This window comes from Atractosteus spatula, chromosome 2 (assembly GCF_055471065.1).
Source record: "Atractosteus spatula isolate fAtrSpa1 chromosome 2, fAtrSpa1.hap1, whole genome shotgun sequence".
NCBI classification, from domain to species: Eukaryota; Metazoa; Chordata; class Actinopteri; order Semionotiformes; family Lepisosteidae; genus Atractosteus; species Atractosteus spatula.
In genome coordinates, this window is record NC_142707.1 from 1,982,299 (window position 1) to 1,996,757 (window position 14,459).

A 14,459-nucleotide genomic window follows, 5' to 3' on the forward strand; every position below is an offset into this window, starting at 1 on the left:
GAAAACCAGCTTGCTGCTGTGAGTGGTGCTGGTAGCCCAATAGGTATCACTCTCCCCTCTGGATGAGAATTTCACACCCCAGTGTGGCGGCGTGGTGGCAGGGGAACACTGTGCCGCAGGAGGTGCCATCGTTCGAATGTGCCGTTAAACCGAGGTCAAACTGCTTGGTCGTTAAAGATTCCATGGCTGTTTTTAGGGGCAGTTCGTAACCTGGGTGTCCTGGGTATCCTCCACCCTGGGCTTGTACATCCAGGCCTCCCTAAGGTTCCCTTTCATTCAGCTGGTGCAGTAATGTCTCACTTCTCTACCTGAGCTGCTGTGTGGTGGGCTGTCACATGTCATTCAGACATGAATGAAGTGGGTCTCCGCCTGTGTGTAAAGTACCTGGGGATGGAAACACAAGCTAAATGATGCTTATTAAGTAAGTGGGCAGAGCCTTACTGTGTGAGCTGCTTGGTAGCCCACACTAAAATGGATAGCTGAGCCTGAGATTCTGTCTGAATGTTCCTCCTGCCCATGTGGTCAGTTTAAGTCATTTAAAACGCAAACTGCCAGCCAAATCTGCTTGCGTGAAAATTGTCAAATACTATGAACTAGAGTAGAATAAAGGTATTCACCCTGTCTGCACACACACATAGCTGCCTGAGGGTGAAGGTCATTCCTTTAGAGGACAGTGTGTAACTTCATGATTCTGTATCTGTTTGCAGCTGATCAAGTATATGGGGACCAAGATATGCACGATGTGGTCCGAAAACACTGTATGGACTACTTGGTGAGTCATTTCTACCTTCCCCTTTCATTAAATGATCGTTTCTATATATCAAGCTCAGTTATTGGAGCTTCGGTCCTCTTTGGTTACGTGTGGAAGCCTGGCTGTGGCCATACCGGGAGGGCAGAGGGGTATGAAAATGTTGTTACGGGGATTGTGTTGACTAGCTTTGATGTGGAGGACTAATAAAAATCTGTATTGTGCAAAGATGTCATTCTTCTCTCTTATCCCCTGTGTGGCAGATGAAGAACGCCGACTACTTCTCCAATTACGTGACAGAAGACTTCACTACGTACATCAACAGAAAGAGGAAAAACAACTGTCACGGGAACCACATAGAGATGCAGGCGATGGCGGAGATGTACAACCGGCCTGTGGAGGTCTATCAGTACGGCACAGGTGTGTTTCCGTGCTGTGGCACAAAGCGACGGTCTGGTTATCTGGACTGGGGTCCAGCAGGTTAGGAGCGTCCATGTCCCTGGGGGGAGGGTTCAGGCATCTGTCTTCCTGTCTGCCTGCTCATTCTGACGGTGCAGGCAGGTGCAAATGATTACTTTTAAAATTCTCAACGCCTTTGTGCTGTTTTATTGTCCATCCAAAAGGGTGGACATTTCTCTTCGGCATGATCGTACAAAACTACAAAAAAAAAACAACCAACAACTCTCAACCTAAAATAATTGCACATTAAAAATTAAAACAGCAGTCATAGACGTGCAACAGCGCATCTACACACATCTCCCTCTGCTCCTATTGCACCTCTTATGTCCAGCAAATGAAACCTGAAAGCTTGGGGGTCCAGGTGAAGGACTGCCCTCTGCGGGCTGCTGGATCGGTTTCCCCGAAGTCTCGCTGCTGAGTGCTCGGTTCCGGGGGCGACTCGTCTCCGCTGGTCACGGGCTACGGCACGAGTCCTGGGGAATCCGGCCGGGCCGCTGGTCAGGCTGCCGCGGAGCGCCAGGGGATTGCGGGCTCCGCGCGGGGTCCTATCCACCTCACCAGGGTAGAGCCCGGAGGCTTCCCCCTGGAAGTAAAACTGGCATGTCACGTTCCCCTTCTGAGCACGCCCCCGTGCCAGACCTTCCAAATTATCTTCCGGTTTTTGATGGGCTTGTTAAACATGGTAACGCACTTGCTCTGGGGACTGCCATTGGCCAGGCTGCTGCAGTGGGATGCCGCTTAACCCTTTAACAGTCTTTCAGAACTGTGAATTGTGGGATGCACGTGCTGCGCTAACATGATGCGGGGTTCAGTGACACAAGTTCACATCGATCTCTGTAGTTATTTTCCCCTGGAAGTAGCCATTGGAAATCAGTCGGCTGTTTGCATGGCAGGCTTTAGAGAAGTGCAGGGCCCGCACCTGACACCGGCCTAGGAGGCCCACGTTGTACCAGCAGACGGAGAGAATTGCTGAAGAAAAATGAGAGAAGTCGTGTGGTTACTTCGCCATGTGCTGGAAAGATCTCAGGCAAGGGCACCGTGCTCAGTTTAGTCCGGGTGTTAAGATGGGACTGTAATCAACTTTGTTTGATGTTGAAAGGATGACGCTGGAATGCCACTTTGAGTGGACAGAATTTGTAGTCATCTCTTGCTTTTCAGTATGCAACATTAGAAAAATCCTGAATTCAGATGTAAGTTTAGAGGTTCTGAGATTAGTTCTTAGCCTTTCTGTTTTGTGTTTTGTAAAACTGTAGCAGTCCCGGCACTTTGTGTTGTCATGGTTTGTATGTGTAAGTAATATGTTTAAAATTGTAGGGTGATGGTACAGAAGGCCTAATTTAATTTTCATGTCTTTGGGTTCATTCACACAGACTTGGTATTGGTATTTTTTTTCCATTGTCTATTGTGTATTTCATGCTGAAAGCGGCACAGGTGTCTCAGAAATTAATTTTCTTGTGAAGCGAAGCTTTTGTTTGCCTCTTCACAGTCGGTAAGAATCGGATAAAACAGGTAATTATCAGACTACTGGATCAAATTGCACCTGCCTGCCCCTCCCAGCTCACAGACGCATTCTCACAGATGAGAGTCAGGCGGAGGGTGAACACTGAGAAAACACCTGGATTTTGGTGTGTGACAATCTGAGATTTGCAGGTATAATCTTGATCTTGTGTATTGAGAAACCTTGTTCTGTCCAAAACAATCAGTGTATAGTTTCGCTTGCACTCCGAATTGAATAAAGCAAAAAAAAACAATGTCACGTGTTGAGTTGGAGTTGTGCTGTGTTGTGGGATTGTTCAGACCGCTTGCTTATCCTGTTCAAAAAACACGCCATTTGATTTATGATATGAAAGGATACAGTAACTCCTGTACAGTACATAATGCTTACAGATGTTACAGTACCATTCCTTGCTTAAATTCTATACAACTCTTCCACTGGAGCAAGGAAAGACTTCTCATCAGCCGGTGCCGAAAAGAACAGCTCTGAATGGCTGAGCACCAGGAAGTGTTGTGTCTCCTGGCTGAGTTGTGCTGGTTTGGCAGCATGTTAATTCACTGGAAATACATGCAAAACGCTATAGTGACAGTTCTTGCTATCTAAGCTACGGAGAAGGGGTAACCTTTGGTATAATCAGCGGCTGGTCTGAGCTGCTGTTGTGTGCCATCTGGCCTTTCTTTGTTTTAGGAAAACTGCAGCTATTTTCGTACAGCGCTGCTTCTCAGCGTTGTGCTGAAGTGTGATTGCGTTGTGTTATGTCATCATTTTGCATTTCTGACATACATTTTCCTTGTGTCAGATTATTTCCCTTTCCTTACACAGTGTTTAGTTTTGGAACGTTTGATAACATCTACAGCGAGCGAGAAAGGACAGCCTTCCTTGCTTTTGTGTATTCTTCGGAGTGAACGACTTGCTGCGAGTGTGCAAAAGCCCACGCAACCTCTCGAAGCTCATGCAGCGTTCCTCCTTGAGCAACAGAAGAAGGCCTGTGTGACAGCTGGCGCTGCCTTCGGTGTGAACGCGGAGAACCCTCCGGCGGAGTGGAGTGGAGAGGAGAGGAGAGCCGCACCAGTATGACCGTACCCATAGCCTGTGTGTCTGAGCGACGCCGACTGCGTTCTCAAACAGCTTGTTCTCTGAAAGCTCGTTTGGAGATCTCGGATTGTTTCTGGAACAGCCTACGTCACCGAGTAAATAATCCCCTCCAAATCCAAAACCGGAGGCAGTGGTATCGACCGCCGTCCCAGATGCTTGACTCAACGTGCAGCCCCATCTCTTTTAAAGCAGGTTCTCACTTTCGAATCGCTGTTCCTTTAACCTCTTGGAGGTTTTCAAAGAAACAGGATGCTTCTCTTCACTGGAGGATACTGAAACCACATGGCACCAGATCTACCTCTCTCTTTTCGGAACAGAAAGCAGTGAATTAACAAGGAGTTGCGTAACGCTGTCGGGATTAGAAGTCCACAGTGCTTATAGTACTCCCCTTATAGTTCCATGTGCTGTTTTGAAACCAGGTGTGGAAAGAGATGGACCTGGTGTGGGTTCCACTAAATTTGTGAGTGTTGAACCAGTGGACACAAAACTTGTACATTTAAAACTGAGAACAGGCGGCACTTCTTTACACAAATGGTTGTGGGAGTGTGGCACAGGGCCCTTTTATTGACGCCCATACCCTGGGTTCTTTCAAGAAATAGCTGGACGAGATCTTAGGATCAGTAAGCAACTAACTACAAAATGGACTAGATGTCTTGTTCTTTCATTTGTAACCTGTGATTTTAAACATTAAGAAATAAGCAGCAATAAAAATGCCTGACGCTAGTACCTTTATATCACTTGTTGTGGATTAGACAGCAGGTATTGCTGTTCCAAAATGCCTTGTATTTTATTTTATATTTTTAAGTATTCACTTTTTCGAACAGGTTCCTTTTCATGTTAATTAAGCAGATGTATAGTCTGTCTGTGAGCTGTCCAGTCTGTTTATTGCACGGCAACACAAAATAATAGAAATGTTAATTTTTTTCCAACAAGAAATGTTTTGGTATACTTTGGTGTAATAAGCTTTATCACGTAAGGCACCAGAAGGTTTGCTGTGGTCCTTTGTCATTCTGATTTATGAGTGACAGATCTAAGGCCAAGGCTCGTTGAACTCAGTGCTCAGAAGTTTGGCAGGAATGCTGTGGGCGGTTTGAATCTTTCTATTTGTGATTCTTTGGCGCTCTTCTTCTTGGGGATACAAGGAATGGACCAGATTTCCTCTCCCAGCCTGTTAGCCATTCCATGAAAAGATCAATTGACCTAGTCAGGCACAGCGGTTTTGGAATGGGAACCACAGTGTCCGGACTGGGTATATCTGTGTATACTGGGTATAGCTGGTTCAGGTTGAATGGAGGAGTGTGGCTGTGAGATCAATGTGCATTCCAGTCAGTGTAATCAGGTAATGAGCAGTGCTTTCCCAGCAGGACTGACGGAGCACGGGTGACAGGTTTGTGCATGTACTGAGTGCCAGCTGAGCTTCGCTGGTGAGGCCGTTTTCCGGCTGCCTCAGGATCAGGGGTGTGGGTTTTGCTGAAGCCCTCTGTATGCCACTGGTCTGTACCCTGCGGAGTCTTAATGCAGCAATGTGCTTAATCCTGAAATATTTCCTGCACCTTTGAGCTTTGCATATTATTGCATAGTTTGCATATTGCCCTTATAGTAGAATTTGGCTTCTGTCCAGGAAAACCTCCCTTTGAAGTTTAATGACAGAAGCAGCTTACTCACTGCGAGACTCAGCTAATTTCCTTTGCTGTTCTGGCAGGCAAATTAAAACAAATTTCAGGAAGTCACAGTTCTTTTAAGCCATTTGTTAGTCTTTGTTGGCGGAAGAGATGAAAACGTCTTGTGGGGCTGTGTTGAGTGACCGCGCTGATGCTCTTCTCCTGTGGGAAGGCTGTAAAAAATGTCTTACACTGGGTATAAATACTGTGAAGCCCTGCCCTGACCCATTACTGCATAGCAATCACTTGATTCATCAGAATCTGGACCTTTAAGATGTCAGTGTCCTGTGCTGTGAAAATAGTTTTGATGATGATGTTTTTCTGTTGGCCATGCCTTTCAGTTTTCATGCACAAGCTTGTTTTATTTTTTTAATGCTTTTCTTCCTTGTCTCTGGGAAGGGCTGGGAAAAATGGTCTATTAAAAAATAAGCAGTGTGAGGAAGGTCTGTATCACACAGAACAAGGACAAGAAGAGTCTGGGCCAGTTCCAGCATGCTGTCCACCCTCTCGTGCTCATGGCGTCATCATCTAGGTCCACGGTCTTGGTCCTGGAAAACCCGTCTGGTCAGCTGATTTTTGTTCCAGCTGGTCCATTAATCACCAGTGCTAACTGGTACCTATACCTGCTATGCTTGCTTATTTAGACTTTTATTTCTGAGCACAAGTCCTTTGTTTTAAAAAAAATACCCCATGAAAAGCGTATTATTTCAATAACTTTAGCACACAGAAAACAATGCAGTAATCTCCTCAACCTGCTAAGAATTTGTTCTCTAATTCCTCAAAAAATAGCTCTTCAAGAGTGATCATTTGATGACCAGACCCAGGTGGGAGTGAGCCTGTATTAGTCAGCTCTCTCAGGGTGTCTGTCCTTCTGCTCAAGTGCAGTTGGTTATATATCAGCCGGCACACCTGGATGAGGGCAGCACAGGGTTCACATCAAATACACATCTCATTCAGCTGTTTAAGAGATTCAAACCATTTTTAAGTATAGTAAATTTCCCTGTGATTAGGGATTCTACTGGTGCAAAACCAGTAGATGTAAGTGTTGCCCAGGACCAGGATTGAGAACCATGATGTTGTGGCATTTTTGAAACCTTGAAATGAGAACGGTAAAAATCCCTTAACAAGCACACATATACATATAAATGAAAAGGAGCAGTTAGCAGTGGTGGTGGAGAGCCCTGGAACAAAAACCAGCATAGGGGTACTGCAAGACCAGGGCTGAGGTCCACTATTCTAGTTGATTCTCCTCGGTTTTGCGCTGAGAGTTATTTTTACAGAATGAGATCACGGTGATGCAAGAGCAGTTTTAACCAGGACTTCCTTTCAGAGAAGCTACATGAATGTTTTCGCAGAATACCGGTATGTCCAAAATCAGCATTTTCTGAAGCACAGAGCTCCATAGTGTGACCTAGTTGGCTGGAAATATATATATATTGTTGCTTAGTATTGCTTTCTTTTTTTACAGTCTGTATATTTTATGTACTCTTTCATTTAGGAGGCACAGCTAAAGTAACTTTATTCTTGGGCTGTAGTGGGAAACTGTCTTTAGGGCACATTTCACATGGGTCAGTGTGATTGTGCAGCTCTGCCCTTTTGAGAGTTAATGTCCACACTGGTCACAGGGATGTGTCCGTCTTACTCACCTCTTGCTCTCCCCCCTCTCTTTCTGCTCTCTCTGGACACAGAGCCGATCAACACGTTCCACGGCATCCATCAGAACAACGACGAGCCGATCCGAGTCAGCTACCATCGCAACATTCACTACAACTCTGTGGTGAACCCCAACAAGGCCACGATCGGAGTGGGACTGGGGTTGCCGGCCTTCAAACCAGGGGTGGGTACCATGAGGCTGCCTTCGGAGCTGCGCCCAGCGACATGCTTGTGGTCACCCCCTTTCAGTATGCACTGAACTGGGGCTGCAGGGACCGGAGCAGTAAACCTGTTCTTGTGTCCTTACAAACAAGCGTTATGTGATGGGCAATGCCAGGTTAAAAGGTGTTTTAAACAATGTCCTGAGAGAACACCTACAGTATATTTAGATACCTTTTAGTGAAGCAGTACTTGAGATTTGAGTAGTTCTTGTAACCTTTCGCTAAGCATGCTTGTAGCATAAGGGTGACAGAAAATTGCCTTTTTTGGGGGGAGTTGGAATGCTGCCCTATGACTCTATAGCTTGAATGACTGAACATTGCGAGATGCTGCTAACCAGAGTGTGGGACAGACACACCTCCTAGAGCTTCTTAGCAGTAATCCGTTTCTGTTACAGCTCCCAAGCTCTTAAATCTCTGCATTGTCTTTGCCTGTTGGGAATTGGAGTCGTACCAGAGTCTCTATAGTTTGAACCAACAATCACATTTTCAATTTTTACCTTGTTGCTCCCTGGGCATTATGACAGACATTTAACATATCGCTGTGGGCTGTTGTATAAAACCTCAATGATTTCTCCTTTATAAGGGAAGTTCATCTTGGTCAGTTGTAAAATGTGAGAGAAAGACACTCCACCAAAGCTCCACCAAAAAAATCAGTGGTCTGTCTGTTCGGCTTGCCAGTGAAACATGAATATATGAAGTTATGTTTTTGAATATAGGATTGAGTTTGGACGGGGTAGTAAAATAACTTGGTTTCAGCACCTTTTTATCTGGAATTGTTTAGTTGTAACAGCATTTGCATGATTGAGATTAGGGAACAATACTAGATGGTTCAATATAATACAATTAAATTATTTTGTGTAATGTGTGTTTTTATCTTTAATAGGTAATCTTAGGCGGATACCAAGGGTTTAGGAGATGAATTTAGGAAAACACATTTTTTACCAAGAGTGAAACAGTTTAACATGTCACCCTCTTTCCTTATAAGGATCATGGGCTTCATCAAAAGAGAGAAACGGGGACACAGAGTCCGTGTTTGAAACCAGATTCATCTCCCTGTTACTGAAACAACAGACACTTAACACTAATCTGCATACCTCAGCAAAAACATGTTTATACCAGAGTTTGCAGTGTTGACCTATAAGAAAAACTATTCAATGGCTTAAATGCAGTTTTTCTTTCAGTCCACAGCTAGTGAAATGTTTTTTTTTTACTGGTATTTCTCGCCTCCATCAAACTTTTCATAAGTGTATCCTGAGTATTCCTTCACATCTTTTGTTCTTTGGTCTTATTGGAAAGTGAAGTGAATTCATGACTTGGCAATAAACCACATCAGGATTAAAACGCAGAGCTTTTAACAGTGACACTGTGGTGGCCTAATAAAAGCAGGTTTTACTTAAAAAGTGAACTTATGAATAAGTCCAAATAGGCAACTCTTTTTAGCATTCTTTACCTGTTTATAATTGTATTACAGCTTTGTTCTTTATTCTATTAATAGCTAAAGTTTATAACAAAGGTTGATATTGTAAGGAGCACACTTCTCAGCCTGCTGTGGTTAAATACCCAATTAAGTCAATTGAAATCTCCTTTGTTTGCTGCTTTTACATGCGTCATTATATGGTTCATATGTGCTGTGTTTCATATTTTTATTGTGTTGCGGGTTTGAGCCAGCAAAAGCTCTGATGTTTGCTCTCGGACTGCGAGAGCCCCCTTCCAGAGGGGTGCAGCGACGTGGACAGCCCTCCCCCCACTACTGGGCCTCTGAGTTAAAGTACCACCCTGTGTGCACATGGCGGCTTCTTAGTTGTTTGTGTTTGGCTTTGCCAAAATAGCAGCGTGTAATTAAAAGCCTGTTGGAACGCAGGCAGTTCTCTCTGCGTCACCAAGCACACTACAGTACAGTGCAGTTTTCTGGGTCACTGGAAGGGGGCTCTCACACAGTCTAAACCTGCTGATTCCAGATGCAGAGCCCCGAGGCTCTAAGAGCTGGGGAGTGGGGGGCATGCTGTCCGCAGTGGAAACCCACCTGAGCTCACACTGCCCATACAGTAAAGTGCACAAACCAAGGCAAAGCTTTTCAGCTCTGCCTTCTATCGGTGTGACTCTCTGGATGTTTGATGTGACTCACAATGCGTTTGTCCGTCCATCTGTGGGATAACAGAAAGTGAAAAACAAACCGACGTGGCCTTTCAGCCTGTTTCTATCATATTGTCGTGTTAAGTCCCATTTTATTTTTACGAGTCACGAGCCAGCTGGTGTGTTACTTTGTTTGTCATGCCACTCATATGTCATCGATTGGGTGCGTACGCACACAAACACTCAGAGTTGCATGAGAGGTTTAAGGCTGCCTGATGCCCAAGGGTGATTTGAATTTTGTGTCACCTCCATTGTTCACAGGGCTGCATCCCAGAAACTAAAGGGCATTTTTAAAACTAGATTGGTTATTCCTATTGTGCAGCTCTGGACAGGGCTGTGACTCAGCCCCTGGGGAGGGGTTGCAGGAGTGTGGCCGATGTTTACAAAGAAACAAGGAGCCACAAAGTAGCAGCTGGGTGTGACTCTTTAGATAATCAGGACTGCTAAAACAAAGAAAGCTTGTACAGGATTGTTCTTTTTCCTGAGCACACAGACATCAAAGAGCTGGAGATTGAACTCATTGAAGAGCCACATTCCACACTGTGGAGTGGCAGGACAGGCTCCTCTGAGGGACCGTACGGCGGCACACTGTCTTGTTTGTGTCAAAGCTGTGCCTAGTGATCAGACTCAAAGAGCTTCTAAATCGGCAAACCATACCATCTACATCCCAGGAGCTGTCACATGGGAAGCACATGTGTGCCCATTACAGGACTCATTCTGACCTGTGCTGATTTTGGTAAGAGGCAGTGTAGTTAGTGCCTGGACTTCAAGGCTATTCTGCAGTCTTCTTTCATATGAATAATGAAGGGACTAGCCAGGTCGGGCGTGCCTTTTAAAAGAAAGCATGGGGAAGCAAATCTTAGTCCCCTTTTTACGAGTGAAAAACAACACACTGAATTTTTACTCAAAAGCAAATGAAATGCTTCCATTTTCTGCAGTAAGTATTTCTGTAGTATTTTGCATAGCTCATTGGGTACTCGATGAGTAACACTGCATAAGCCCTATTTTGTTCAGTTATGCTGTATGTGAGTCAAGAAGAATTAGGTTTTGTTCGGTCAAAATAAGTCAACAGTAGGTCAGCAGGGTTCAAACCGCAATTTTATCTGTCTCCTGACTTCCAGCCCCCCGCCCCGCCACACACACAAACTTACTGACCCTCCCTCTTCTTCAGTCAAGACTGGTTAACAGTACAGTGCTACCCCAGGGGCTGCAGCCTATCGAGCTTTTTGTTACAGCTGTTTGTGTTCAGCGTTGCCATTCCATTGCTTCTCAGACGAGACCCGCAATTACTGTGCCTACGTGATGTCCCAGGGAGGCGTCAGGGGAGCAGTGCGCCCAGCGCACGTAGCTCACGGCCCAGAAGGACAGGGCATGTTTTCGAGGAAGTGTTTTCCACCCCACCGCCACCCATGGCTCAGGCTCCATCCCATTATCCTTCGCCTTCGCTCGAGAGCTGAGGAAGGAAATGCCCCAGAGGGCGCTGGGAAGAATGTTCCCGCGGCTTCAGCAGATAGCATATCATGGTCCCGGACAAATCCTGGGCACCCGGTTTGAAAACCGCAGGACAATATTGGAATTTGGCAAAGTTACTAGTGTGCTATAGGGATGTCAGTGAAGAAACGGCAGTTTGGGGACAAATTAAACGAGCAGCTCAACAGAGGTCTCATTGCGTAATTTTGTGTTTCTGAAAGAGAAGCGGCCTCGGCAGGCGGTGGGCCATAGCCGCGCGCGGAAATAATTCTGAATCTTGCATCCTGTTCGTACGCATTAATACAAGACCACCTTTTTCACCCTGGAGTTCCTCATCCCTACAAAAGTTAAAATGTGACAAATATTCATGCTAGGGTTTTAATGCTTTTTCTTAGAAGAAAACGTTCTAGGTGTTCTAGGTTACTTCAATGTGTTTTTAAATTTGACTTTCGTGCCTCAAACATATTTGCCAGGGAAGGGCCTTTTTGACACTTGTACAGTCTTGAGTGTGTCTGGACTCGGATTTGCTAGCTCTCTCCCCAGTGTTACAAGAAGCACAGTGTGAGCTTTTCCAGCACAGCAGGCATATGATATGCAAAATACTGGTTCAGCTTCTACAGTTTTAGTACTACTTCTGCCTGTGTCGTACAATTCCTGATACTATCGGCAAATTCTGAGTATTCTCGGGTCAGCAGAATTCACAACCAAACTGTCGTGCTCAGTCATCTCTCTCCAGTCATCTACTTCATGTAACATCTTGATTTAATTTGAATATGTTCACAGCTGCTTCAGTTTGCTTCAGTCTTTTTTTTGATGAGAAAGAGTGAAAGACTTTATGACTTGGCTTTTTTTTTGACAGGAGGTTAAGGTTTATAAACCTACTGCTCTTGCAGTATAGTCACACGTTGCATTTCTTCCAAACCTGAATTAAATGGGCAGACGTAGGGACTGTACTATTGTATCTGCCACAACTGAGTAGCAAGGTCCAGCTCTCCTCTCTCTGATATAACAACACCAACACATAGCATATGGGACACAAAGTGCACTGCAAAGTCTCGTGCTGTAGTGTCCGGGGTCCATGCCGCACGGTTCACTGACCCAGGAATACACACTTCTACCCAGGCTCCAAACCATTTTACAAGTTGCACCTTTAATGAAGGGAGTATTTCGAATGATCAACTGCTGATTCTATGTGACTAACTGTAAGAAAGTAATCAGATTGACTTCTCGGTCACCAAATACGTGGAACATTCAGGGTTTAGCTAGTGTCCCTTAGAGCAGCCGTGCGGTGGAGTGAGCGGTCGGGACTCTGATCTCAGAATGAGAAGGTTGTAGGTTCGACTTCCAGGTGGAGCACTGCTGTTGCCCCCTTTGAGGGAAATGCCCAGCTGTCTGAATCAGTAGAAATGTAAGCTGTCGGCCAGATCGTAAAGAAATGGGAGGCCGCGTGTGGCCTGGGCTGGCCAGCACTGCAGCGGCCTGTGCCGCAGGTGAGGGCAGCGTGTGGACCCAGGACCGCACACGCGTTCAGCCCGGGTCTCCGCTGCAGAGCAAGCTGCCATCGTGGTCACGCAGCCCTGCCCTGCTGGCCGCCCGCCAGACAACACAGTAGCACTGAGCACACAGCATGAGCCAAGCGGCACACTCCGCAGGAATCCGGCAGTGCCGTTCGAGGGAAGCCCAGTCAGAAGCACTTTTGCAGCTGATGCTTTTGTTATTAAATGACATCACTGTGGCAGGAGTGATTTTTGGCTTCCTTTGGGCACCGTAGTTTTTTGTAGATTTTCTCACTTCGGCCGGCTTGTCACCCCCGCAGTCAGATTCCTTGCCACCCTAAGGAGAAGCACATGTTCCTGCCGCCAGGCAGAGAAGTTCCTGCCATGGGAACAGAGCACAGCGGCCGAAGCTAACGGGCTCCCTAGAGCTTGGCGATTTATGATTTGAACGGCTGGGGGAGGAGGGGGGGTGTCCAAGCTCTGCTGTTTACGTGCAGGTTGGCCACTCTTGCGCAGGCTTGTTACTGTGAGCTCGTCTCTCCTCTCCGCCTCATCTGTGGCGGATCGTGTTACAGGCGTGCGAAATTGCTTGCACACTAGCTGCATCCTGCTAAAGCGAAGCAGCTAGGGAAGATCTTCAAAGCCCCTGCTGCCCAGCAGAGAGAGATCACAGTTTTCTCAGCTTTTCTGCTGCTTGAAGTCTGTTGTCTAGTTGTTCACCATAGGTGGGCTTTGTTCTTAATTGTTAGGGACAGTGAAAGATGGCACTGATGTTCTAGATTTTTAATTTCCCTACCAATAAACACCTGCCAGATTGAACATTATTAGTCCGATGTAGATACATTGGGAAGAACAAGAGAGGTTTTTTTTTAACTATTTTGTGTTCCGAAACTGATAATATCAAAATGTGTATATTCTATATTAATAAGGGTAAAGCCTAAAGTTTTGGAACCAATGCCATTTGTGATTCTCAGAATGGTTCTCTGTGCTTTCACAGTATTTTGAGAGTATTTCCTTAATTAAGAACTGCACTCCCTGGAAACATGATGTGTCACACTGAGCCTACAAATGCAATGCATGCATGCACCTCTCCCTGTCCCAGCTGGGATTCGATCCTAGTTGCTCACGGGCTCCCGAAAAAGCAGATAATACTGCCACACCAAGTTATAGCAGGGAGCTCTCTATATGTCAGGCTGCAGAGTGGACTCAGTGGATCCCAGTGAAGCTAAGTGGAGAGGCGAGAGCTAGGGATGCACTGTGCAGTCGGATGGAAGACAAACAAAACAGGGATTTGTTGTGCAGGTAGGAGGAGGACAGACAAAGCAGGTATGCGCTGTGCAGGTAGGAGGAGGACAGACAAAGCAGGTATGCGCTGTGCAGGTAGGAGGAGGACAGACAAAGCAGGTATGCGCTGTGCAGGTAGGAGGAGGACAGACAAAGCAGGTATGCGCTGTGCAGGTAGGTGGAGGACAGACAAAGCAGGTATGCGCTGTGCAGGTAGGAGCAGGACAGACAAAGCAGGTATGCGCTGTGCAGGTAGGAGCAGGACAGACAAAGCAGGTATGCGCTGTGCAGGTAGGAGCAGGACAGACAAAGCAGGTATGCGCTGTGCAGGTAGGTGGAGGACAGACAACGCAGGTATGCGCTGTGCAGGTAGGAGGAGGACAGACAAAGCAGGTATGCGCTGTGCAGGTAGGTGGAGGACAGACAACGCAGGTATGCGCTGTGCAGGTAGGAGCAGGACAGACAACGCAGGTATGCGCTGTGCAGCCGGACTGAATAAGTCAGGGACGGTACAGCACAGCAGAACAGAGCAGGACAGGGAAGCTGTGCTGAGAGCCAACCTGATAAACAGGGATGCTGCTCAGTCCTGCGGGTCCGATTGGTTGCTAAGGTGTTGTGGTAAGAACGGGGCTGACGGATCCGGCTGGCCCTGCAGTTCCTGCTTTCAAGTTGGGATCATGTAGTCAAACTGAATCAGACAGATTTCTGCTCTTTCTTTTGGGCTGGTTAGTGCCAAGAGAACTT

At 46.3% G+C, this 14,459-nt stretch overlaps 1 protein-coding gene across 4 annotated transcripts in view; it reads left to right on the forward strand.

The window, feature by feature from the left end:
• Positions 1-14,459, forward strand: part of otud5a (OTU deubiquitinase 5a) — a 59,844-nt gene that overhangs the window by 39,306 nt on the left and 6,079 nt on the right. For all 4 annotated transcript variants that reach the window (XM_088928789.1, XM_088928800.1, XM_088928809.1 and 1 more), the window contains exons 3-5: positions 708-772; positions 1,012-1,168; positions 7,147-7,295. In XM_088928789.1, coding sequence (XP_088784915.1) covers positions 708-772; positions 1,012-1,168; positions 7,147-7,295 — 371 coding nt within the window. The remainder of the gene's footprint in view (positions 1-707; positions 773-1,011; positions 1,169-7,146; positions 7,296-14,459) is intronic.